General features: G+C 38.3%; 2 protein-coding genes across 7 annotated transcripts in view; one reads left to right on the forward strand and one right to left on the reverse strand.

Moving 5' to 3' along the window:
* The window catches only part of RDX (radixin), a 72,179-nt gene extending 64,254 nt beyond the window's left edge, over positions 1-7,925 (reverse strand). For 2 of the 5 annotated variants that reach the window (XM_058186173.1, XM_058186174.1), the window contains exons 1-2: positions 7,647-7,924; positions 107-169 (exon numbers count right to left, since the gene is read on the reverse strand). In XM_058186173.1, the coding sequence (XP_058042156.1) occupies positions 107-118 (12 nt within the window). In that variant the 5' untranslated portion in view covers positions 119-169; positions 7,647-7,924. Of the gene's footprint in view, positions 1-106; positions 170-7,646 lie in introns of all 5 variants that reach the window. The other 3 variants (XM_058186172.1, XM_058186171.1, XM_058186175.1) reach the window with 3 other exon arrangements.
* Positions 7,926-15,505: 7,580 nt separating this feature from the next.
* FDX1 (ferredoxin 1) lies at positions 15,506-26,575 on the forward strand. Of its 2 annotated transcripts, none has more exons than XM_058186177.1 (4): positions 15,506-15,714; positions 20,905-21,029; positions 24,794-24,923; positions 26,411-26,575. In XM_058186177.1, the coding sequence occupies exons 1-4, from the start codon at positions 15,659-15,661 to the stop codon at positions 26,523-26,525; spliced, it is 426 nt and encodes a 141-aa protein (XP_058042160.1). In that variant the 5' UTR covers positions 15,506-15,658; the 3' UTR covers positions 26,526-26,575. The 2 variants fall into 2 exon arrangements, with proteins under 2 accessions (XP_058042160.1, XP_058042159.1); XM_058186176.1 differs by having other exon boundaries at positions 15,512-15,943.
* The last annotated feature ends 971 nt before the right edge of the window (positions 26,576-27,546 follow it).

Here is a 27,546-nt window from a genome sequence, read left to right on the forward strand (position 1 = left end):
GTAGATACTCCTTCACTTTGTAAACTCTATTCCTTAAGGATAATTTAGGGATTATAAGAACTAAAAGTCTATCAAATACTAATAAGATTCCATATGGATTACTTACTGGTTTCGGCATTTTCCTTTCCTTTTCTTCTCTTTTTCTTACTCAGTCTTGTCTTTTCTTCTGCTAAAACAAAATAATTATATAATTTATATTATATTAATCTATTGTGAAATATGCATACAGTAATTTTCCAAACTACAATGGTTCACCTGAGTAAAAGAATATACATGTATACTATTCTTCATCCAGTTCCTATGTTTTAATGGAAGAATAAACTGTAAGCGTATTTAGACTTCATAATGTATTACTTTTTGAATTAGAAGTTTTAACGATAAAAAGCTGGGTGTTACAATTGAATTTTGATCATATATTTTTGCTCCATACTTAACTGCTAGTGCAAGATTAATGGAAAAATATTAAGATTCACCTGAATCTGAACAGGTCCAAATAAATACTTAAAAGAACAGCCACCAAAAATGTCCAAGCTATTTTAAACATAAATCAGCTTAGAATTTATTTAGAACACATAGAACGAAGTAAATCTAAGGCCAGCTACCTTGTTATTCCAAAAAGATTTTTAAAATAGCTATTCTTTCTGTTTCTAACACCTGTTTCTACACATATCTTAGCTAGATTATAAATCATATGAACAAACCAAAACATGGAACTAAGATTAGTTAGCATCACATCCATTAAGTACTGTATTTCCTAAATTATATTTATTAAATCTGCTATATTACTAAGAATGCTGTTACAGTAGTGAAGGTCATTGCACCAACATTACATAGTTAAACTGTACACTAAGGACTTGTTGAGAACCAATTGTGATTTTATCTGTCTTCATGTATGTTAATTTCTGCTACGAGTAGCAAGCTTATAATATTGTTATCAATCATCCAAACCTACTAGCAGCATAGAAATTGCATAGAATTATCATTAAATAATGAATGAAAGACTATAAGATATATCTTTACAATAAAATAATTTACAAATTTACCTTAATTTACATGTAAATGTAAGATTTGTCATTTGATCAAATTAATTTAAGAGCTGAAATCCACTTATGGAAAGCACACTTTGGATACAGAAGAATATACTTATTTTTACTTTTGTGAAAATTGCTTTCTGTCTCAATTGGTTGAACATTTTTATTTAGTGAATATATATTCATTTACAGTGTGAATGAAGTACAATTTAAGCATTAGAAAGTAAATAGTAAATAGCTATTTTACTTTTTAAACAGTTAAAACTTTATTTAGTATATAGCAGGAACAATGATTATATTATATACATTTTCTCTTTTAAAAAGTTTATCAACAGTGCTCTGGCTGATTTTATTTTGTTTAATCTTATTATATTCTTTTTGTTTAAAAGAATGTTTCAAGAAAATATAATTACTGAAGTAATGAAATTATTGCTCAATATGACATTATTAAATAGTGTAGAAAGTTAGCACCCACCCTTCTCCTAGAACAGTGATAGCAACCCTTTTTGCCATCACATGCAAAAAGCGGGGGGAACACGGGGATGTTGCGTGCGTGTGTGCCCACACCCATAATGTAATGCCCCCCACATGCCCCGCCCCACTGCGCATGCATACGTGACCCCCCCCACGCTGCCTAACCCCCTGCCCCTGAGCCCACACCCATCCACAACCCCCCTATGCCCTGTTTTGGGCCTAGCAGGCCTCCCTGAAGCCTCCAGAGGCCAAAAGTGGCCCATTTCCTGACTTCCGTAGGCCCATTTTTCGCCCTCCCAGAGCCTCCACGCAAGCCCGGTACTTACTTGGCATCCAAAATGGGCTGCGTGGAAACTTCTGGGAGGAGAGGGGCAGCAAGGGCATGTGAGCGCGCGTCTCCCACATGCACAGCACAGACCCGAAAATCTGGGAGGAGATGGGCCGGCAGGAGGCATGCGTGCATGCATGGTGGAGTTGATCTAGGGCAACGGCTCGCATGCCTGCAGAAATGGTTCTGTGTGCCACCTGTGGCACGTGTGCCATAGGTTCACTATCATGGTCCTAGAAGAATAAAATATTCTAGGAAATATTAAAAAGGCAGAATATTATACGTCTCTGGATGAGAAAAGGAGATGCATGCTCTTGGAAAGCAGCCCCCACCTTTGTTAATAGCCCCAGAAAGACTGGGCCATCCTATCCACAAGACAAAAGGCTGGGCCAGCTTATGTACAACACAAAAGACCTTCACCCTCAGGACATAATAGGATTAGTCCTCTACCCATGTCACCACATGGCACCTGGGAAGATTACATCACCCAGCAAGATTCAACCAAAGCTGGCACTCAAGACAATATACAAAGTTACCCCTGCATGACCCCATGGGAGTCTGACAACCAATCAGAATACATTTCTTACACAGGAACAGGAAGCTCCAAGGCAGGGCCCGAGAGAGGGTATATCTATAATATAGCCTCCATGTTTCCAGTGTCTTTCTCCCCACTTGGAACTGAACCCAGATGGATATTTCTTCCAATAGTAGAAAGTATTGGTACTTTCTACTATTTTAGTAATTTAGTAATGTAGTAATTTTTTAAAAGATTGATATAAAAAATAGTGCACAAAATCTCCACTATATTGTTTATAATAACCAACCCTTAAAATATAACTAAATATTTAATTTATAACTTTCCCCTTCTTTGTTCTGTTTGTTTCCTAGTATGATTTGATTGCTTATTAGTAACCTATGACTATCACTAAGTGTTGTATCTTATGATTCTTGATGAATGTATTTCTTTTTGCTTTTTCCTTTTATGTATACTGACAGCATATGCACCAAAGACAAATTCCTTGTGTGTCCAAACACACTTGGCCAATAAAGAATTCAACTCAATTCCTATTTCTATTTCTATTCTATGCTTCCCCAACTAACTTCTAAGACCCATGGGAAGATTCTCTAAACATTCTTAATCTGTAATCAAAAAAATTATTTGACCACCATTTTCAAGCCTAGTATATTATAGTGATTTTTTGTCAAAAATATATATTATGCTACTTGTTGATCAGCTGCCTCATATACTTAACGACTTGGCTGGCATAAACTTCTAATTATACTTTTGGATTTCATATTAAAATCGTTTAAAAATGCAATATGCCTTATTCTTAAAAATCAGTATTTATATAGAGCAGGGGTGTCAAACTCAAGGCCCGCGGGCCAGATTTGGGCCATGGTGTGCTTAGATCTAGCCCGCAGGGCCACCCTGGAAACAGTGAGGGACTGACCCACGTTGCCTCTGCCAGTGAAAATGGAGCTCAGAAGGGTCGACTGCAGCCCTCCCAAGCTCTGTTTTCGGCTGTGACAGCCTCCTGCAGAGCTCGGGAGGGCCGCACATTTTCGCTGGCAGTGCGCTGCAGGAAGCCGTCACAGCCGAAAATGGAGCCTGGTAGCGGTGCCCCCAACACGAGTGACGTTGAGTTGGCCATACCCACCCCAGCCACACCCACCAGGCCCCCAACCTGATGCGGCCCTCAATGAAATTAAGTTTGACACTCCTAATATAGATGAAAAAGAATTGTTTGATCATCATATGTACTTTTATCTGTCACATGAAGTTTGCCGAAAACATTAAGATATTTTTAAATATATATTGCCATTATCCTTATGTGGATCTTCATGTAATCAAAGAGTAGCACTTATTTTATTTTCCAGTATGTGTTAATCATTATATTTTATTCCCAACACTCCTTGAAACTAGTATTTATAAGCCATAATTAGAAAATTGTTTTGGATTCCTCAGTGTCAATTATAAACAAGGCTGAAAATTTCAAATTCCAAAACACCTACACCAATCTTTTAGATGTTAAAATAAGACATATTTTCCAACATCATAAAACACCATATAAAACAGAAATAAGTAACTCATTTCTCTCAGACACCACAAAATGCTATTAATGTTACATTTAGTATGTCTCATTTTTAAAGGAAAAAACTTGTGCAAAATAATCTGTTTATCCAGTTTTTTACAGTACTTTAAAAGTGTAAATCTGTAGCTAGAATAAGGGTTTTTAAAAAGTAATTTACTGAGATTCTAAACATACACCCCTAAACATGGGACAAGAACAGGCCTTGGGAGACTAAAACTGGCTAAAATTATGGCTCATATATCTATAATGTGACTGGAAGAAGGGGAGGGGATTAACTGATTTTTTAAAAAACAGGTTAAAAATCTCATGGATTTAATCCGCACATATCAAGATTTTATCAATATGATCAAAGAGTTAACAGATCCTTCATTCATATTAATATTAAAATACAAAGCTATCTCACCCTCCAAAAAATAGGATTTTCAGAATATTTGTAAAAGAATCACTTCTTCAAAGACTGTATATTTAACTTTCTCTTTTAGCTTTTTTTAAAAATTCTGTTCTGTTTTTATTAATAGCTCAAGATGGCAAACATACCTAATATTTCTTCCTTCTCCTATTTTCTCTGTAACAACCACCGATATGAGGTGAATTGGGCTGAGACCTTAAAACTAATTATCAAAGGACAGCTTTAAAACTGATCTAGAAAAACATTCTATCAGCATATTTAGGAAGATTATGCCTTGAATATCAGCTGCCAGAAGCAAATGTGAAGAGTATTGTTTTTATTTTCTCCTTGTGATTTTCCCAAAGTAGGCATTTGATTGAAATCAATTGATTCTTGAGCCAAGGTAGAACGTATATTGAATAAATTATTGAATTCAACATTATCTAAACGTTACATTTAGTAACAGCCATGGGAAAAAGTCTTCCTGTGATAAAGTCCATCCCTCAAAAATAACCTCTCTTGAAGTTGCTATCTGCACTCCTGCCCACTTTCCTCAAAGAAATAAAATAGTAATATTTTAATAGTAATTATTAATACTATTAATTAATTAATAGTAATTATGGTGTATGTTTCTGTTTGTATTTTATTTGCCTGTTCACCGCCCTGAGTCCTTTGGGAGAAGGGCGGTATACAAATTAAAACATCATCATCATCATCATCATCATCATCATCATCATCATCATTATTATTATTATTATTATTATTATTATTATTATTATTATTATTATTATATAGTTAGGAAGTAATATAGATTTTTGTTATGGGAACACTACAAGAGAAAGTTTAACCCAGTCTTCATACCCAAAATTCCTCCTTCTACTATTTTACAAAAAATAAAGCAGGAAGGTATTTTTTTAAATGCATTTCATAGGCTATATTGTCATCCATTGCAGGTGCTATTCTATTCTTAAAGCACAAAAGAATTATGGACTTAAAATACTACAATTATATATGAAAGTTGCCTATATTACACATAAGTCAATGGGACTTGAACAAGAGTATTACAACCAAATTTTTCAAGCAGTCTATATTCATTATGTAATTGAATATATTAAAATCAGATATTAATAAAATACTGTTTGTTTTCCACAACAGGCCATTACTTTGGAACAGTTTTATACAAGGTTATTTTTATTAAATTATTTTTTCTGGTCTTATCATAAACCCACAAGTGGATGCTCATTGCCAAACTAAATGAAGCACTAACATTTTGTAAATGTAGAATTTTGCAAAACTATAAACGTTTTCACAGCTGTGTCTATCTATTATATAATTAGGACACTTGACACAATTATTGTAGTACTCCTGATGTTTTATTATGGGGAAAAATTAAGACTACTGTGGAATAAAAATTAGGGGCATGGTGGCCTATCGGTTACGACACTAGCCTTGTCAACCAGAAGGTTGGCATTTGAGACCAAACACCGCATGATAGGGTAAGTTCCTGTTCTTGTCCCAGTTCCTGCCAATCTAGCCGTTTGAAAGCATGCAAATGCAAGTACATAAATAGGTACCACTTCAGTGGGAAGGTAAGTGTTCTCTGTGTGTAAAATCATACTGGCCACATGACCACAGAAGTCTTGACAATGCTAGCTTCCTCAGCTAGAAAAAGGAGATAAACACTGTCCCCTAGAGCTGAACACAACTGGTGGGTGGAAACCTATACCTTTACTTTAAAATTCAGAACTCTTCATCTTTTTAATGTTGGATTGAAATAACAGAATCCAGTAAAACCAAGTAAGGCAAAGGAAGTCAATTAGAATCTGGAAAAACATTTCTCTCGCCAATATTCTTGTTAGCAAATCTTCTAGACTTCTCCCTGCCTCCTAATATAGTGAATGACAGGAAACTGAGTACAACTTTGGCAGAGTTGACCACACGGGTGCAACCCAGTTTAACTGAAACATTTCAAACTCAAAAACGTAAAAGTGTTTCAAGTTCAAAATAGATTGCCCCAAATAAACTGATGTCATTCTCACCAATCCATATAAGTTCTAAGTTCAAATGTCCTTTTTTTTTAATGCAAAACATGGCTCTTTCAGGTAAGAAACACATTCAGAATGGTTTTAAAAATGTCACAACACTTTTAGTAAGATGGAAAGAATTATCTCAGATTTTTAAAATGTTTCAAGTTTGAAATGAGAGCATCGTAAACTCCAGATGTTTGAACTCTGAAACATTTGTTAACAAATATGTTAATGTACTTGTCCCCATTTACAACTAGTCAAGGTACATGAGGGAAATATTTTAGCTCCCTTTTCTTTTTCATTAACCACTTATGATTTTACTAGCAGCATGAAAAAAAGAAAGTGTATCTAAACAATATCTAGATCTTCCTTGGAAACACAGATAAAATTGCTTAATGTAGATACTGTATAGCCCAACCCCTTTCTTGTATAGAAACTTCAGTGCTAGAAATTTTGCAACTTCACTCCTTGAGTATTTACTGAGAAGCAAGTCTTAATGCAATCTGCTTTCTGATAGAGTTATCTAGAATTGCTGCCTTTACTAGATGTAATAGTGAATACATCCTCCCAAGTAAGCACATACACGATTAAAAATCAGAAGCTCTTCTTTCAGGAACAAAACCTGCTATGTCTCAGAGCACTTATTCCACCTAACCTGGCCTCATAGGATTCATATTTAGCCCATTTCTTCTAACTTCAGGCGCCCCCCTACCCCACCCATCCGCAAGAAAATAAATTCGCGGGCACCTCCGGCGAAGGGAAATCTACGATTTGAATATCCGTACTTTATTCTAGTTAACCTTATGGATAAGTGATGCAAAATCTGCAGCGAACATATTAATCCCACACACACACCCTTTTTTTTTTTTACCTGAGAGGCTAAAGGTAAAATGCGGGGACAGGGACGGGAAAGGGGGGGGGGGAATCAGGCGAAAGAAAGCGCCGGGAATATGCTTGGCTGTCAGGTTAAAGAAGGAGGAGAAATCGCGGCGGCCAAAGGAAAAGCAACGCTCGCCGTCCTTCATAAATCAGCGAGACAGCGAGCCCCGCTTTTTTTTACACATCCCACTGCGACCTGCATGGCGGGAAGCTGCCTACCCCAGAGCGGATTGTGCACCTCACACACACACCCCGCAAGCTGGCGTGAGGGCAACCCTAGTCCGCCACTTCTGGACAGCGCCAGGTTGCGAGGCTTTTAGGGATACCGCCGGTGGAGAACGTAGGGACAAGGCGAAGAGCGGCCTAGTGGTCGCCACGATAAACATGAGCGCCTAACTTCTCTCCCCGCCTGACTCGCCTCCTCACCTGGCGAACTGAGGCGCCGGGGGCGGCCAGCTCTCGTCGGATGCTTTGCTCCCGAAGGTCTCGACAACTGACTTGGGAGTCGACCTGAGAGGGGAACAATAACCGGGCCGGAGACGTCGACTGCACAAGCCTTGCCCGGTAGCGCTGCGGAGACGCTCCGATGGGCCGCGGCGGCGAGCTGTTTCCCTCAGGGGGGCTCGCTAGATTTGCGGCACCGCCGCGTCCGCTGACAGATCCGCAATATGGCGGCACCCTTTGAGATTTTTTTTTCTCCCTATCACAGCGGTTGGCGCCTCCGTCTCGCTACGGAGCATGCGCGGAGAGAGACAGAAGCATGCGTGCTTCGGCGGGATGAAGCTGCGCCTCTGAGGTATCTCTGTGGAAACGGGAGTTGGAAAGTTGGGGTGGGGGAGAGAGAGAGACGAGGTGGTGGGGTCGGTTGGCTGCCACGAGCGGCTTCAGAATCAAATGCGGGGTCACGTGGTAGGTTGTGACGGTAAACAGTCTCTGGTTAGCATGTTTGAAAAAGCAGGGGATGCGAGGAGTTCGAAGTCCTTGCTCCCTTTTGAGACTTTTATTTTATGGCTGGCCAACACAAGGCATCGGTCCCGTTCGTTTTAGGGCGAGTTTTAAGAACAAGAAAGTCCCTTAACAGAGACTTGGTTGTCTTCTACACTTTTGCACGAAATCTTATACATCTTTGATGTATCTTATAGTTTCTAATGAATGAGGTCAAAGGAAAATGAAATGCAGAAAGAGCAGGCAGTGAAAAGTACTATTTAATGGCCATTCGCAAAACAAATCGCTGCAGCAGGAACCAACAGTAATTATGGAGCAGTAATTATGCGAGGGAGAGGAAAGACTAGTTTCTCATGGAAACTCAATGGATGACTTTGGGTCTCTCTCTCTCTCTCTCTCTCTCTCTCTCTCTCTCTCTCTCACACACACACACACACACACACACACACGGGGCTTTGTATCACTCCTTCAGAAAAAATATATTTTGTCTTAACAGTGCTGTTGCTTTGCCTTTGGTTATCTTGTTCTTTCTTAGATTTAGCCTAGAATGCTTCTAATAGTCTTTTTTTCCATTAACTGTTTTTTGGGGGGCTCCTGGGTTTGTAATTTCTCTTATCACAAATTAAGAGAATTTTTCATTTCTGTTACATAGCAAAAGATGGAAAATCAAGTTGCCCAATTGTGCCATTCAGAATAGCTAATCAAAGACAGGTATGCTTTCTGAAAAATATTTTTAGATATGTGCAAAATTGGCTGCTATGGGTTATGCTGGAGGTTTACAATGTTTTTTTTATAATTTAGAGTAATGTATTGTCCTGAATAAATATTAGTTTAGGTGCAAAATACTAAACATTCACTACTAAGTATTAAACCTAAGTAAAGATGAAACAAGACTTTAGCACCAAGTCTGTCTTATTGACTATATTTTCTTATTTAGAATATTGCTGTTATTTTTCAGCAACACTAAATTCAAATGAAGTTTTATGTACCCTGATTTGATCTATCAGATAATTAGCTCTACCCATCTAGAAAATTACCTATATTATTAAAGAACTATTATCTAATGTTGCTGTCTCAAGCTTTGGGTTTGTGGGTGAGATGGAAGCTGTGTCTGTAGTTTCCTTTCTCAATTTCTCTGGCCTTGAATAAGGACTAAGTGTTCTCTCTTTGAAGATGCAATCTTAATTACATCTTCATTATAGCCTACTGGTGCACACTAAATACTGTACTTCAGAAAAAGATTGTGGCCTCTAGATTTGAGAGGGACTTTAAGTCCCATCAGCTCTTGTTTGATGGTGTACTAGCAAGCAATTGTGGGAACTGTCATTCAGAACAATTGGAGGACATCAGAGTCCTCAAATGACTTGGCATTTGAGTCATTGTGTACCTTTAACCCCCATGGGGGGAGTTTTAATGAATTTAGAGGGTTTAGGCAGAAATAATTTGCCAAAAGGTTTTTAAGGGATTTATTATTTTTACAATAGCCTCCCATTGATAATCCATTAATACTTTCCAAAAATATAGTATATGGTCTCTGGGTCTTTTAAAAATACACTTGGTTTGATTTTTGACTTGCTTTGTGAATCTAAGCCATTGTTCCTTGTTAGCTGTGGTTTGTGGATACCATGTTGCATAAATCCAGCCACTTGTGGTTTGCTCAGTAAACTACAATTAAGCAAATCATTGCATGGTATGTTATTTGATTCGTACTATTATGATTTGTAAACTATAGTTCACCTTGGCATATAAACTCATTGTAGCTTTCTTACCATGATTTGATTAAGCAAACTAAATTAAATATAGAATAATGTAAATTAAATCTATGTAGATAGCTATATTCCTAACTTTTCCACAGAAACATTTCTAGAGGCTAATTGTACAATAAATTGGGAAATTCAATAGTTAACACTAGGATATTTTTATTTATTTATTATGGGCTAGTGTTTTGCAGAAAGCAGGGAGCAAAAGGAAAAAGCACTCTGCTCACCTCTGTGGGCTTTGATCAGCTAATAAGATGGCAAAAAAACATAAGTAGTAATTATGCTTGCCTTGGAAGACAATGATATGTGTATATTCTGAATGATAGTTAAGATTAGCAACTGTAAATTCCAACAAGCAGTCCAAGTCCAATCCCTCCTGAATTCCATTGACCCTCTTCTGGCACCAATTTATTGCTGAGCTTTAGTTGGCCAGATTCTTGTACATAGGCTTGAATGAATCTATGCTGCAACTTTATGAATGACCCTGATTCTTTGCTCCTGACTATATACTCCTTTGGAATGGAATGATACTACCATATTTTCAAATCACTGATCTGGTAAACGTTCCCAGATTTCTGTTTATTCTCAATTTCTCTTAAATCAATATGGACTTTTAAGCATAGATGTAATTCTCTTGTTCAGTTTAAAATAATAGGAACATTTTGTCTTTTGTTTATTATAGATCATCATTTGCTAGACAGGTTTATAAGGTAAATGCAACATATTAAAAAAGTACCATTCATTTGTCATATAACTTTGGCTAGCCTGCTATTTAAAATAATATTTATCTACTCTCTCAAGCTAATCTAATCTCTTAAATCAATATAACAGATTTACAATTGTGGAAATAGGTAATATAAATTGTCTTGTATGTCTATTTTACACACTGGGCACTGCTTGTTTCATAAGGCTTTAAAATTACAGCCATATAAACATAATAATCTAAAGTCAATAAATGCTTTCGAAATGTAGCAGATAAGGAAATAAATGGCACAACTGCCCTTAGGCCAACATTGGATGCTTCTGGATGAAACATTCATTTTACCTGATTCAAAGAATTGTATAGTGGACACCCAAACAACGCTTTCCATTTCTAACACATTTGTGTTTTTTTTCCTCACGGGATGCAAGGGAAGGGGGAAGAATTGCCACAAGAAGGGAGACATAGAGAAGGAACAAAATGCTTTTGGATTGATAGACATCATCTATTTGGAAGCATTCCTAGTGCAGCTTCACTGGATGTTGCAGTTGCTCACATGCAAACCATTTGACCAATAGGCACTTTTGTTCATTTTTCCAGTAAATAAAATCTCAAAAATTAACATAATGAGGCCTTTGTAGGTCAGGAGCTGGATTCAGGTGTTAACCTAAATCACAGTTTTTGTGAATCTTGGCTTTTATTCAGTCATGGAATTAACTCTGATTTACAAGTCACAATGGTTAACTTCAAATGTTACAGTAAATGCAAACCAAACAGACTGCATTATGGCTTAACACAGTGTTTCCAATAGCCTTAACAAGCTGGAAAATCGTACAACTGCTAGTGCTAATATATTTAGTGAGCGCAAGATTGGGAAAGACTGGCTTACCCAATTTTTTAATTGTTGCTATTGTTGGCTTAATGCAATATATGTGTATACATACGCACACAAAGCCATCAGTTTAAGGCACTTTGTATTATTTGTTTCTGTTTCGATATGTTACATGGATAATTCACAGACAATTTTGGCTCCACTTCCATCAATAATTAGATTGATCTATTTTCACTTTCCCTTGCCTTTCTTCATTTGTTTGCCTGCTTAAATATCTTGGTTGAGGATGCCCACATTTGTCTGGAGTTAGGCATTCTTCAATAAAATGTAGTTTACTTCCTCTCAGCAGTGGACAGAAGGAAAATGAGGTGTTCATTAGCTAACAATAACATCTGAGAAGATTGCAAATGGTGGGCACTTGGCAACTGGTCAGAAATGCAAACAGGCTGTCAAGTATCCATATCATGATTATTTGAAGGAGGGGTGTAAATGCAATCTTTTACAACAACAGGAAGTGCTTTACAGACCATAAAGAACACTACCTGTAGCTCCAAATAGTAGTTGTTGAAAAATGATGGCCTTGTTTTATGTCTGTGGGTTTTCCTACAGACCATAAAGAACACTACCTGTAGCTCCAAATAGTAGTTGTTGAAAAATGATGGCCTTGTTTTATGTCTGTGGGTTTTCCTTTGGCAGTGGATTGTGAAGTAAACTGCCTTAAACTGATATTTTAGACAGATTGAACAAGATGTTTCTCAGATATGAATTTCTTGAACTGGGGGATATATTTAATATTTTAGTGCATAGCTTTTACCTGAGCTCCAGCTTTCAAGTAAATGCCAGTTGGAGTATAGTCAGTCACAAAATACTTTACCAAAAATTTTGGCTCTTTCTTACCTATCCCCTTATAAATCTTGAGATATGATCATCCCAGTCTATCTTTGTCTATGGAAGACAGAGTAAACAAGTTAAGATGCAATCTTAAAAAATCTAAAAATACATTACAGTTCAATAATTACCCATGAAGGTGTCTTAGGTATATTGATGTTCATAAACATCCCATTCTTAAACATGATCTGCATGCCCCACAAGTGTCCTATGCAGTTGCTGAGTAAAATTGTATGAAAATGTGGCACTAAAAGCTTTGCTTAGCCAAGCCATAACTTGATTCCAAATCTGCATAGCAAAATGCAATGGTTCTGTCAGCTAGCCAGAGAAAAGGCTTCTGTAATCATGCTATACATAATAGAGATTGTTGCAAAATAATGAACTGATAAATGGACCTTCCTTGCACAAATAAAGTTAAGATATGTTAGCTAAACATACCAGCCTACTTACTCATCAGTTCTTGACTTTTATTATTTGAATATGTATCAAGGATTTTATTACACCAAGTCAATAGGAAAACTGCAGATAGAAGCAAAGGACACACAATTTCTCTAATCTAGTCTGTAGGCTCGCCCTAAATTGCATAGATTATGACAAATACATTGGAATGGCAAAGCAATCTCTTTAGATATGTCTATTTGAAAAGGAGAGTTCTTGCTTCTGGGCTGAGGTTTTCCACTTTGAATAATAATAATCACAATATTCAGTCACAATAGCTACTTATTTAGACAAAAATGGAAGGAAGAACCCTTCCAAAGTAAAAGACAACTCACATATAAATTATGTATATAGATGCAAATTGGAAATTCATCCCATAATTCAGTAATGAATTTTACTGAACTCCACCTCTAAGTAGCCTAGATAGCATGGTTAATTGTGAGGGATGATGGGTATTACAGCACAGCATCTGGAGTTACTGCTAAAAGTTCATGTAATTAAATACAATACTTGCTTGCATCAGAATGGGAAAGATTGTTTCCAGATAATCTGTTCTGTTTGTTTTCCAAATTTGGATGAGCAAGTACTCTTTGTCTTTGAAACAGACTTGGACCAAATTGCTTTTTGAAAGTGTGCTGCTAGTAACAGTAACTCAATTAAGCAGAACATAATCATGCATCAACAATGTAAGAATGTCTATGAAGGTTCTCAGTCATCCAGATCATGGTTCTCCCAAAGATGCTTTTTCAAGAGGCAACTGGACTTTCTGGTTTTTCTTTGAAGATGCTTCACTTATCATCCACAAAGCTGCTTCAGCTCTGACTGGATGGTAGGGAATGGAAGGATTTATTTTCCTTGCAGACAGCTGGTCATTTGCATTTGTTTAGAGCACCGATGTCAAACTCACACGCACTGACATGCATGCGCTACTCTTTTGCACTGTGTCTATTGTGAAGCTCTGTGCTGAGGAAGGTCCTGCTTTCTCCTTCCCTCCTCCAGCAGCTCCATCTCAGCTTTCACAGACAACCATCCACGGGCGTGATTGAACTTCCAACCCCAGCAGTGCTCCAGCCTGGTGGGTGGTTGTCTGTGAAAGCTGAGGCAGCAGTCCCTCACTGTGTGGCTCTTCCAGCTCAGGATGAAAGGAGTCGGACACTTGGAGCTTCTTTTTTAATACCAATCACAGACATGCATCCCTGCACACATAGTTGGGTGATACAGGCTAGCCTTATTTTCCTATGATCATAGATCTGAGCTGATTCGCCCCACGCCAGGCAGGAGCCGGCCGGCCAGGAGGGCAAAGAGCCGCTGTGAGGCCAGCAGCAGTATGGGCAGCCACTCTGGCCAGTACAGCGTCCGCCGCTGCCAAGAAGTGTGCCAGCAGCAGCAGGCAGGGCGTGCAGGGGGTCGGGGCACAGTGAGAGCTTGGCCAGCAGGTGCCAAAAGAACAGCAGCAGGGCAGTGGCAGGTTGTGCAGCAGCAGCATGGACAATGCAGCTCCTGCCGCTGCTGTTGGCCTGGCTGAAGAGCAGCCCCATCAGCCCCCAGCAGCAGCAGGTGCAGTAGGCCCAGCAGCCGGGCCTTGGAGCTGGCAATGGTGGTAGCTTCTAAAATCAATCCGGGGAAGAACAGATGGCTTCTTCCCTTTCAGCCCCTTCTGCATTTGCCAAAAGAGCCAAGTGGCTCTTTCACTTAACAACAGTGGCGAGAAAGGTTGTAAAACGAGGCAAAACTCACTTAACAAATGTCTCACTTAACAACATAAATTTTGGGCTCAATTGGCTAGTAAGTCAAGGACTACCCCTATACTGCCTTAGCCATGAAAGCCAGCTGGGTGACTCTCTCAGTGCAACTTGCCTCACAGGGTTGTTTTGGGGAAAACGGGAGGAGAAAAGCGCGCCATGTCAGATATGTTTGCCGCTTTGAGTTATTTATAAAAATAATAAAGGCGGAATAAACACTTAGCCAGGAACTCGTGTGAGTTATGGAATTTATTTTTCCATAACTAATACAAGTTCCTGGCTAAGTGCAAGTCTAATATTCTTTCTCTGTCCACATTTAGTAACTCTAATTTAGCTTTTTACACATATGTTGTGCATGAGAATTTTTCTTTTCATATGGTCTCTAGGATTAAACTTGCTATCTTCTCTCTTTCATTTTTGGAGACATCAGGGTAGTAAATAAGGCAATTTTATGCTGACATATGATAGTGAATTCTCTGACGAGGAGAAGAGATTGTTGGGGTAATATGTTGGAAAGGTATCTTTTTATGACAAACGTTGAAGCAGGAGCATTTTACATTAAGTATTATGCATATACTTAACACATTAATTAACAACCCACATTACCTTGCTCCCTTCCTTGATTTGCTCTGCCCTCTACTGGTGTAAAATTGCATATGCTAGTTTAACTGAGATTACAAAATGAAATTTTTTTTTTGCATTGATAGGTTGTCCAAATATCCACAACTACAAAGCAATGGATCTCGAACCGAAATACAGATCATTACACTTAGACCACTTTTAGAAATAGAAAAAAACATAAAATCCATTTACTACCCAAGTTACACCTTTAAGACATGGTTAGACATTTGTTTAAATATACAAATCACTGTTTAAATTTATTTGTTTAAATAAACAAATCACTGTTGCGCTGTTAACACATTCCCCAAATCCCTAAACTAAAAGGGAGGCGAGGATCAGCCGGGTAAGCGGAGCATGCGCGATTCGCGGCCCAAACGCTCGCTCTGCCCGCATTCTTCCTAGCATGCGTGTCCCCCGAAAGCTTCATTTCCGTAATTCGCGTAATTCGTCTCCCAAAGCGAGGGAATCGTGCGCGTTTCGCGGACCTTCTGACGTCGGCAGCGTAAACACCTATGAGAATAGCAGCCGTGCATTCCGGTTGGATGAACGGACCGACCTTTGGATTTCGGCAAGTAATAAGCGGAAGTCGCTCGCGCTTGCCTTTTCCGCTGGCTTTGGGGATTCGCCGTCGCCTGCCGTTACAGCATGGCCACCTCAAGCAGCTTCCGTCTTCTCTTTCGAGCCGCGCCGTCTTCTTGCTGGCGGCTCCTGGAGGCTCCTTTCCGGGTCAGCAGTAGCTGGAATAACGTAGCCCGCCTTGGCTCTTGCCGGTCCTTCCACGCGGCGACGGGGCTCAGGTAGGAGCTCCGTCCTGTCTTCGCCAAGTCAACCTTCCCGGCCTGAGTTGGAAACGGGGCGACGGGTACCTCTCGGGGATCGCTCACCTCTCCTCTCCTCTCCTCCAAATGAGGGAGAAATCCCGGGATTGGCTGGTGGAAGAAAGGCGTAAAGCAAAACCTGGGCTAGGTTAGGTCAGCTCGGAGGTCACAGAAAATGCTGACCGTGACTTTGGACACGGTCACCCACGCAATATTGTTGCACCTGGGCTGCGACATTACGGCTTTGTGTAATGGGACCCCGGTGTTGTGACCCCTGAGGTCAGTTTATATCTAAGTGTATTATTGTTCGAGCCCAGATAAGCCGTGGTTCTGTTAACCATACAAGGGCCGGCGCAATGTGTAACATGTTACACACTGGTGCAATAGATGTTTTGTTAATATGATTTATTGCAGGGGTCTCCAACCATGGCAACTTGAAGACTTGTGGTGAAGTCCACAAGTCTTCAAGTTGCCAAGCTTGGAGACCCCTGATTTATTGGGTTAGAGATTTTCTGTCTTCACTGTGAGTTGTACTGTGTTGGGGCGGGGAGTGCACTGAGGGCACTCAACCAATCTCATTGTACATGTGTTGTGCAGTGACAGTAAAGTTTGGAATTTGTCTAATCTGGAAGAGGATCTACCTGCTTGTGATTTTGGCTTTAAATAACATACTTTCACTTAGATTTGTTTGTTTATGACTTAGCAAAGTGTATAAGCATATAATATGAAAACCTATTAACTATGCTTGTCAGTAAGCTGCAATGAATTGTGCCATGGGCTAAAGTTTCATAGGTGTAGTTTCCTCTTATGAAGTGTCTGCTTGTTCCATATGTGAAAGTTGGATGATGTAAACAAAATAATTGCTTGTGTAACACTGCTAGCCTTTTTTTTTGAGAGAGTTAAAGGTGAAGCAAAGCAATCTATAGTTGGATGGATCCTTGGTGCTCTCTGAGCTTGCTTGTTTTCTTGCAGACGTTTCATTACCCAAACTAGGTAACATCATCGGTGCTAGTCACTGCTACTGCAAGAAAACAGGCAAGCTCAGAGAGCATCAAGGACCCCTCATGTCAACCCTGAGCTACAAATATTCTCCTTTATTGGTAATTATGGTTTTTCAATGTAAACACAATTCAGTCAACAAATATGAATCCCACACACAAAATGAAACAAGCCTAGAAGTTTAGTACTCACATGGGCACAAGATCCATCTTGTTCTTTTAAACTGAATTGCTGAAATTGGACTTTAGATGAGGGAAGAGAAGATCAAGTGAAAACTTGTCACTACAGTATTGCAAGATAACTCCTATGATTGTGTAATCACTCTCTGACAGTTGCACTTTTTGCAAAGTAGAGAAAAACATTCTCTAAGCATTCCAGATCTGCTCTGGAATAACCCCAGTCCTATACACATGAAAAGAATACAAGTTCTGCAGATTGGATCCCACCCATGTTGATATAGTAGTGCATATTTTGTATTTGTGCAAGATTTCTGCTTCATTCAGGTTAGTTGGACTTAAAAAGAACCATAGTAGTTAGAATGCAGTATTGCAGGCTAACTAACTGCTCACTACCAGTTCGATTCTGACCGGCTCAAGGTTGACTCAGCCTTCCATTCTTCTGAGGTTGGTAAAAGGAGGACCCAGATTGTTGGGGGCAATATGCTGATTCTTAACTGCTTAGAGAAGGTTGTAAAGTACTACCAAGTGATATATAAGTCTAAGTTCTATTGCTGTTATAGTTGTTTGATTATTTAAAGCAATAAAATAGGAAAACGAAGTCAAAGGCTGACATCCCAGAGGGCTTTAGTTCCCTTAGGTAGCTATTTAATCAACTGCTGGCATGATGCTGGGATACACTATTCACAATTTGGCAATCAACCAATGACTGCTACTCCTCTGCCACTAATAATGACCTGGAAAGATGATGGGGGATTATCTGTCCAGAGTCATGAATTTGAGATGGCTATATGTATACATTGAAATAATAAATTAAACATCAGCATATGCATTTGTATGCATTTAAATATCATATTTGAGATCAAAAAGGCTAAGTAAAATAAAGTATCCTTCAAGTTAAAAGTTGAGTCTAGTTAACAGTGTATTTGTACCTGTGTGCTCTTGGGAACAACGCTATTGCCATCTAAACTTTTTAATTTTATTTTCTGGTTTAGTCTTCATTCCTGAGATTTCTCGATTTTGCATTCAAATAGCATTCAATTTCAAGCTCTCTTACCCTTTTCAAGATGAGTCATTGTGGTCAGTTACATTCTTCTACATTCTATGAGCAAAAAAAAGTTGCCTAAACAGGTATTCAATAGCCTGAATCCAGCATATCCAGAAAGAAAATCCAACCAGTACTGCTCAAACCAGTTAGTTCAAACTAAGAGAAATGATCCCAAGGACAGTGGTGGGTTGCCTTCAGTTTGGTCTGGTTCTATAGAACCGGTAGTAAAACTAGCAGGAGGCTCCACCCACCCACCACAACATCATCACCGGTGATATGCGCAGAAGCATGCACACTCCTGTTGCGAACCGGTAGTAAAAGTAAGTAGAACCCACCCTTGCCACAGGAGATCATTTTTCTTAGAATTTAGAGATCCTTTTCAGGACATTTAAAGAGCTGAAGGAAGAACATGCAGCTTTTCAGTGGCACCAGAGATACTGTGGAACAGTGTCCTGGGAATGATCATGCTATAGCCCCCTCCTTAATGATGTTCTGAAAATTACTAAAAATAACCTTATGGATGTTCTAGAAATTATTAAAAGTTTCAAAGAGCCCCTCCCCCCATCTCTAACTTCTGTTTTGTATTGTTTATATTATGTCTGGCTTATGCTGTTTTTATTTTTAATAGTAATTTGTACCAAGGATGTTTTAAATGGTTTTTATATAATATAAACTACTGAAGGCCTTTGATTGCTATAAAGTATGAATATGAAAAATACATTATAGGTGCTTTGGAAATACTCAGTCTCTAACCTCTGAGCTGAGTGTTTTTTTCTGACAGAGGTCGTAGCAGAATTGAAATAATTCAACCATTTTAATTGTTCAAAGTTGTGATACTTTCATTTTAGTTATTTTGCCTTATTAGTTTCTTCAACTTAGTCCACCTATACAATAAATACAGATTTATTAATCTTGTCATTTCTTCACCACTCTAAATGGTCATAGTGCATATCAATCTGTACCGAACATAAATTATATTTGTTATTCTGATGAGATGACTTATGAAGTGACATCTTGGCAATTATGATTGCCATCTTAGTTACACAAGCAAGGAATCTATATAGACATAGATTCTATAGCAGCCACGATGTGAAGTGGTTAGAATGCAATATTGCAGGCTGACTCTGACCACTGCCAGAAGTTCGATCCTGAGTGGCTCAAGGTTAAATCAACCTTCCATCCTTCTTAGGTTGGTAAAATGAGAAGTCAGGTTGTTGGGGACAATATGCTGACTCTGTAAACTGCTTAGTGCTTTAAAACACTATTGTTCTGTTTCCCTCCCCCAATACTCCCAACAAAGAATCAGTCAAAGGCCTTCTTTTCAAGTTTATTTACATAAATAAATGTTCTGGCCACGTCTACCCATGCGCCTGCCAAGTCTCTGGAGATAACTTGGAAATTATAGATAAGGCCAGAGTTACTTACGAATATATTCTTCCCTCCATTGAAACAGTTTGCCCGCGCAAATTCACTGCTTTGTCCAAGACAAAAAGCCAGGAAGTTCTGCCTCCTGCTTTATAGCCCCTGTGGGTGTCACTCCATGACTCATCATTCTTTGACTTTGTCCCAACGCCGCCTCTGCTGCGCGCACCGGTCACATCTGTGCAGTCTTGCATCAAGCCAAGATTGTTCTTGGGGCATTGCCAAATCAGAAGAAGGCCCGGGGGAATCAGGCCTTGCCAGCCCCTCCTCCTCCTCCTGGGTAGGTGCCAGGGAGGGAGAGGGCCCAGGGGAAGCAGGCCTTGCCAGTTCCTCCTCCTCACTTTCTGAATCATCCTCCTCCAGGAGTCTGAGTCCGGGAACCTGGGTCACAACAACTATGAAGCAGTGTATAAATCTAAGTGCTATTGCTAAATGCTCTACATACACATACACATACACACACACACACACACTGATAGAAATAATAAGGAATAAATGTGATTTTGTCTTTAATCAATGTTCCACAGCATCCTCTCTTAAGAATGAATGTACAAGGCAGGCTAATTCTGTTTGGGAAAATGTTCCTGCAAGTACACAGACACCAGGTTTAAAATTAAGATTAAGATTACAGGGCTTTATGATTAAAAACCAGCACCTTAAATTGGTCCTTTATACTGTAATCAAAAAGATTCTCAGCAGCTTACATAGAATTTAATAAAAGAATTCAAACATTCAAAGTAGCATAAAAACCACATAAGAATTTAACAAATGACAGCAAAAACAGCAACAGCAAACAGTATCAGATAAACAAATTAGAGTGGGGGCAGGGACAAAAAGAAATAAAGATAGCATCATAAAATCAGGGTAATGTTCTTTGAAACAATTTCATCTTCAACTATTTTCATTAAGATGATGTTTTGAAAGTAGATGAAGACAAAGTTGTTTCAGAAAGCCTTTCCCTGATTGTATGATGATATTTCCTCTCCTCTCTCTTTCTCCTCCCGCCCTAATTCCTCTTATATGAGATTTGAAGTGAGTTGGGTTTTGGAGTTGGCTTTATTGTTACTGGTATCTAACTCTTGAGAACAGTTCCATTATAGCATTTGTTGGGAGATTTTGTTTCTATTGAATGTCGTTAAGAGTCACCTAGGATTATCATGTTTAAAACAGGAAGCCATATACATTTTCTAAATAAATATATTTAGTCTCTATAAACCAATATTTACTGTATTGAAAAACAATTTTGTAAAAAATTGGATTAAAAGAGAATAATAAGATACTGAATTTTTTTTCAGCTCGGAAGAAAAAGTTACAGTGCATTTTATAAATCGTGATGGTGATAAATTAACAGCCAAAGGAAAGGTTGGAGATTCACTTCTAGATGTTGTGATAGATAATAATCTAGACATAGATGGATTTGGTAAGTAAATATAATTCCTTTCCTATAAGAAATTTAAGTTGAATTTTTTTTAAAAAAATTAAAACTCTGTGACTTTTGAGTCAAAGTTAACCACTTCTAAAAAAAAAGCACCAGTATAAGTTTATTTATTTTTTGCTAAAATTAGGAAAAAAAATAATATTGTTGGTTTGCATAATTCTTCCACAGCTATGTGTTTGTTCTGGCATCAGTCACTATTAGTGAATTGCAGTTTATTCTTCTACGTGTATTCTTTGATTTACAACCACAATTAAGCCTGCAATATTGGTTTTAAGTCATTGCAGTCTTTAAGCAAAATGCCCACTTGCTCTCCCCTTTGTAGTTATTAAGTGGATGGAGTGAAAGAGCTTCCTGCCAGAGGGGGGCAGGCAGCTCCCCTCTGTGCACAGAACTGCTGCAATACACATACTGTAAGCACTGTGTGCCAAAATCCCACTTGGCTCTCACCAAGGACTTTTTCAGCCAGCATCTTTGAGAGCAACCAAAATTTATTTATTTATTTATTTATTTATTTATTTATTTATTTATTTATTTAATCAAATTTTTTTTGCTTAGTGCTTAATGCTTAGTGGGGAGCCCCACGCAGGATAAAATCAATCTGGCAGGCAACCCTTTTACTCGCAAATAGATGGTTGAAAAAGTTCCATCCCTAAAACAGACATTTCTCCATTGTAGTGGAGTCAACATCCAGGAATGGGGTGTCCTTGTCTATCAGCCAATAAGACTGAGTCTGTCAAAGCTGCGAGGACACGCCTTCTGCCAACGGTCCCCAGCTTTTGACTCAGTCTTGGTCAAAGACAGACGTGGTTTAGTTAGCTGACCCATTCTTGGATTGCTTCTTCACCTTTCTTCTAAATTGCCATCTTCAGCAAACTGAACTGTCAGCCTGCTCCCAGCTTTGGCTGTTGGAGCCGGCTTTTCCAGCATGAAAGGCTTTTACCCATAACCCGCTGAAGGCTGTGTCTCAACCAATGGCAAGCCAGATGATAGATCGTTCCTGGCAGGGCAACGAGCAGAACAACTTATCGCCGCTGACTCTTGGGCTATGCTAGACTCAACAATCGGCACTAAACTGATTTCCGGCTATTGCGAGTGGCTCGTTGACAGCCGAGGGAGCGCCAGCTAGCAGGAGCGGCCAGGACTGTCGGAGCATGAGTCCAGTGCCGGGCAGTTGCCCAGTTAGCCCAACCTTAGCCTTTGGGCTCGAAAGGCACCGGAGTCCCTGCCTGGTTTCCGAGCAAACTCATAAGGAGTGCAAAGTTTTTAGCCATGCTAGATCGCAGCAGGGCCGTTTTGGGTGAGCTGCTTGAACTTAAAAAGGTTGAGGAAGCTGCGGCTGCCGCCAATAGAGCGGGGAATGGCATGGTCCTGGCTCTCTTGAGCCCTAGGGAGGCAGATTTGGTGGGACCCTCTGGAGAGAGGCCTTTGGGCAAGAGAGCCATGGCAAAGCCTCCCAAACACCATGGTGCCTGCAAAAAGGCCTCTAAGGCCTCGGAATTAGATGTGGTGAGGAGGCAAAAGGCTATTGATCGGGAGATCGAAAAAGCCTTAATAAGGGCAGAACGTTACCTCCTTGCACCAAGCAGCAAGAAGAAACCACCCATTTCAGCTTCAGCACAGCCTAATTAGCACAGGTTGATTGTCAGTTGGATTGACCTCCCGACTCTCAGCTGTTTCAGGCTGCAGGGATTGCCATTGCCTATTGCTGCACCAGCCTCTGCTGCTTGCTGCAAGAAGGTAAATTGCTGGGAGCAGATTTTTTTTTCTTGTGCTAATCAAGCTATGCTGAAAACGAAAATGAAAGTAAAGCAGGCTGTTTGCTGTAACAAGACAAAATTCCTGGGAGGCAGAGGCTGATTCCTTTTTCTTGTTTTTCTCACCAAAAACGGTAGGTGCGTCTTATAGTCTGGTGCATCTTATACTCCGAAAAATACAGTAATTGTAAGACATCAGCAAACATTTACAGATGTAATCATAGAGATTCCACAGGTAATCCTAAACCAAAAGCAAAAAAAACCAAAACTGTGTTATAGCTTAAATAAAATATGTGACTCACATATAGTTAGTGATTTTTTTCTCCTTATATTGCTATCTTTGCTATACCATTTAACCTGCCACCTTCTTTGGCCTCAAATATGTGATGCTTCTGGTTTTGGTTTCTTTGAAGCCAAAGAATTCTCTAATGGATTGCACTAAGTCTAGTATCACTTTCTCAAATGTGTTTATTCAAAAATATTTTAATACAGCCTTTTTCAGTGAGTTATGGAAGTTTGCAACATATAGGCAGTACAACAGCAAACATTTTACTTTCTGTATCTGGAATGATAAAAAGTATGAGGTCTGTTTTAAGATGTCATATCATTCTACTCTTGTGATTAACAGAACTAAAAATGTCAAGATTAAGGGATAGACAACTTAATATTTCCCAGAAAGCAAAAAATTAGCCTCAGAGACTAATTTGCATATGTTAACACAGTGGAATTTTATCACATCTTAAAACAGACCTCATACTTTTTAATATTCCAGATACAGAAAGTAAAATTGAGAAGTTTAGTATTGTCCACCTTTAAAATTCTCAGTCCTCTTTTTAAAAAATGATCAATTACATTGGTAATGCCCAGAAAAGCAAATGTGGTCTGTTTCAGCATTTTTATGTCACTAGGGGGCATAGCAGGCATACAAATAATATGTTGACATTTAAGGCTTTAAATATTTGCCTGCTTGATGAAATCCTTCTCATGTTTAGCATAATTCTTGCTCAATTAAAAGATGCTATTGCTGTTACAACACTATTGTTGATGTTGTATCTTTTTTATTTTGACTTTATAGCTGTAGTTAACTGTATTATAGGCATACATATATATCTTCGGCCTACATTATCCTGATCCTGTCATTACTAACTGATGATGCCTATGATGCTTCATACTATATCTTTAAATAGAATTGAATTGAATTGAATTGAATTGAATTTTATTGGTCAAGTGTGATTGGACTCACAAGGAATTTGTCTTGGTGCATATGCTCTCATTGTACATAAAAGAAAAGATCCTTTCATCAAGGTACAACACTTACAACACTTAACGATAGTCATAGGGTACAAATTTAACATTTAATGATACAACACTTAATGGTAATCATAGGGTACAAATAAGCAGTCAGGAAACAATCAATATCAATATAAATCATAAAGATACCAGCAACAAAGTTATAGTCATACAGTCATAAGTGGAAGGAGATGGGTGATGGGAACGATGAGAAGATTAATAGTAGTGCAGATTTAGTCAATAGTTTGACAGTGTTGAAGGAATTATTTGTTTAGCGTTTGGGAAGAAACTGTTCTTGTGTCTAGTTGTTCTGGTGTGCAGTGCTCTATAGCGTCGTTTTGAGGGTAGGAGTAGAAACAGTTTATGTCTATAAACTATATGGTACAAATATTGTAACTGCCTTCTTCAGCTTTATGTCCTCAGATGTATTGAATTAAAATTGTCCTGATTTATGTTGCAAGTTTCATAGCACCTTAAGCTTATTTCATACATTGCTTGCCATAATGGCTGTGAAATGTTAATTGTCAGGAATAGATAGCATCACTCCTTCCATTCACTCTCCCCACTTTACATACTGCCAGGTTTCTGTACAGAGGTGATTGTCTCACATTAATGTATGGGATCATGTTGCTGATGTTGAATGATGAACACAAAATGATGTTGAAAGGTAATGAACTCAATATGTACCAAATTTAACTTTAGGTGCATGTGAAGGAACACTTGCTTGCTCTACATGTCACTTAATCTTTGAAGACCACGTATTTGAAAAATTAGATGCAATTACAGATGAAGAACTCGATATGCTGGACCTTGCCTATGGCTTGACAGAAAGGTAAGGTGAAATCAACATAAAATTGTTGAGAATATCTTCACTGTTTTTATTCAATGGACCACATGCTGCTTAGATCAAGGACAAGCAGTGTCTTATCTGCCCATGGAAATTACTCTTGACAGATATCATGCTCCCTTTTCTACCTGTTCTTTAATATTTATTTTCAGATTTTAAAAAAGGTTTATTTATTTATACATCAGATTTGGAGACCATCCATCTCAGTCACAAAGTGATTCTGGGTGGTATACAATTAAAAATATAAAAAACATAAATACAGTATCATTTTATTTATTAAAATATTCCTGCACTGCATATAGGCTTATGAGCATTCTTAGAGAATGGGGTACAGCTGCAGTCCAGAGTTCTGTTTAAATGTAGTCCCTGTTTAGAAAACGAAGATCTCCTGGGATAATAGGGAGTAGAGCGGGGAGTGCAGTAGAATGTGCTATGAATTACCGTAACTTCATTAATACTTTGTGATTGAACATACTCATTGTACCTGTTGTTAATGGACATTTTGGTAGAATATTTACTACCACATTCAAAATTCAAATTTTCAAACGTGCTCAGTAGCTAGTGTGTTTATTGTCCTTGCTGATGTTACCATCTACTTTTTATCTGCAAAGTATTATCAGTTATCAAGTCAGAAGAGGATTGATCATTTTTGCATCAAAAAGTTAAAGGAATAAAGAGTTAATTACAATATAGGTTAAAAAGATTGGACGTAGGAAATTTAAAGTTTACCTTTTCTTCCCAGCTAAAAAATACGCAAAGAAGTGAATCTGCAAAGCAAACTGAACTATCTAAATTAGTCTTCTCTGGTCAAAGTTCTTTCCTGATACAGGTGCTACAGCTCCCAGCCAATGTGATTACTGTTTAGAATTTTGGGTCTTTAAATCTGTACACTTGGAGGGTGCCAAGTTGGGAAAGATTGGCTTAAAGCTAAATATATACTCTATAGTCTTTTCAGTTTTTTGTCCTTGCATATAACACTGAGTAGATTTTAGCTTCTTAACTCCATCAATATATTTTTACAATATATTTTGTGCTTGTAATTTTGTACAGGTAGTCCTCAATTTATGACCACAAAATTTCTGTTGCTAAGTGAGATAGCTGTTACATGAGTTCTGCCCCATTTACGTCCTTTCTTGCCACAGTTGTTAAGTGAATCGCTGCACTTGTTAAATTAGTAACCCAGTTGTTGAGTAAATCTGGCTTCTGTGTTGATTTTGCTTGTCATAAGGTCAAAAAGGTTGATCACTGCAACCATCATAAATATGAGTCAGTTGCCAAGCATCTGAATTTTGATCATGTGGCTATGAGATGCTAAGTGTGAAAAATAATCATAAGTCATATTTTTCAGTCCCATTGAAACTTCAAACAATCACTAAGCGCATGGTTTGAAGTTGACAATTACCTATAAGTGTAATATTACAGTAGTAGAATCACTGTTGTCACTGTTACAATATGCTTTTTCCCTTCTATAGATCACGTTTGGGCTGTCAAATTTGCTTGAAGAACTATATGAACAATATGACTGTCCGAGTGCCCGAAGCTGTTGCTGATGCCCGACAGTGTGTTGATATGAGCAAGAACCCATAAAATAATGCTGTAGGGTGTGTTTCATGATATTAAAAATATTTTACTACTTATTTCTAATTTTTAAAGAAATTGAAATACTAATCCTTTGATTATCTATGTTAAGGTATGATTTTTAAAAAATTACAGTCAGCCTTATTTTGAGAGGATAAAACAAGAAGATATTTAGAAGAGACACGTGGGGTGATAGAAACATAATAAAATACAGTTAAAGAGCAGGTGGTTTCCTTTTAAGGAAATTGCTTCTTTTATTTTCATTTAATAATGCATCATTACTGCTGCTGCATTCATGTTTTCCCAAAGTAATAATTACATGCTGGGTTTGTGGTAGCTGAGAATAAAAGTCACCTTTTAAATTATATTTTTCATACTGTGGTACGAAAAATACATTTAGCAGAGAGTATATCACTAGTGATATTAGTCACTATTGGCTGATTAATTTTGGCACAAATTATAAGATTGTGTAATTGTACAAAATCCTATTGAATCTCGTAGGAGTTGCATATTCATAGTTGTATGCCATGTTGTGGACAACATGTCGGAAGCATTTCCAAATATATTTTTTTTATCGGAAATATTGCATAAATACAATATTATTTTAAGGAAGTTGCATGAAAAATATGCATTTCTGGTTTTGTGGTATGCTTCATTTCATGAACAGATGTTTTATTCCCAAAATGATAGAAATATTCTCCCTAATAGAAAATGGAAAAAAGAAGGAGCCATATTCCATTGTGATGGGGCTTTAAATCAAATGTTCAACTTCTAACCCACTTCCTCTTCTATCCACAGATTAAAACTGGCAACGAAATAGACAGCACAATTAACATTTTAAAATGAAGATGTCTTCTTCTAGTACAAGGGTCTCCAACCTTGGCAACTTTAAGCCTGGTGAACTTCAACTCCCAGAATTCTGGCTGGGGAATTCTGGGAGTTGAAGTCTGCCAGGCTTAAAGTTGCCAAGGTTGGAGACCCTTGTTCTGGTACAAATAGCAACATTCTGGTGAGAGAACATCAGAAACTG

Source organism: Ahaetulla prasina, chromosome 5 (genome assembly GCF_028640845.1).
Source record: "Ahaetulla prasina isolate Xishuangbanna chromosome 5, ASM2864084v1, whole genome shotgun sequence".
NCBI classification, from domain to species: domain Eukaryota; kingdom Metazoa; phylum Chordata; class Lepidosauria; order Squamata; family Colubridae; genus Ahaetulla; species Ahaetulla prasina.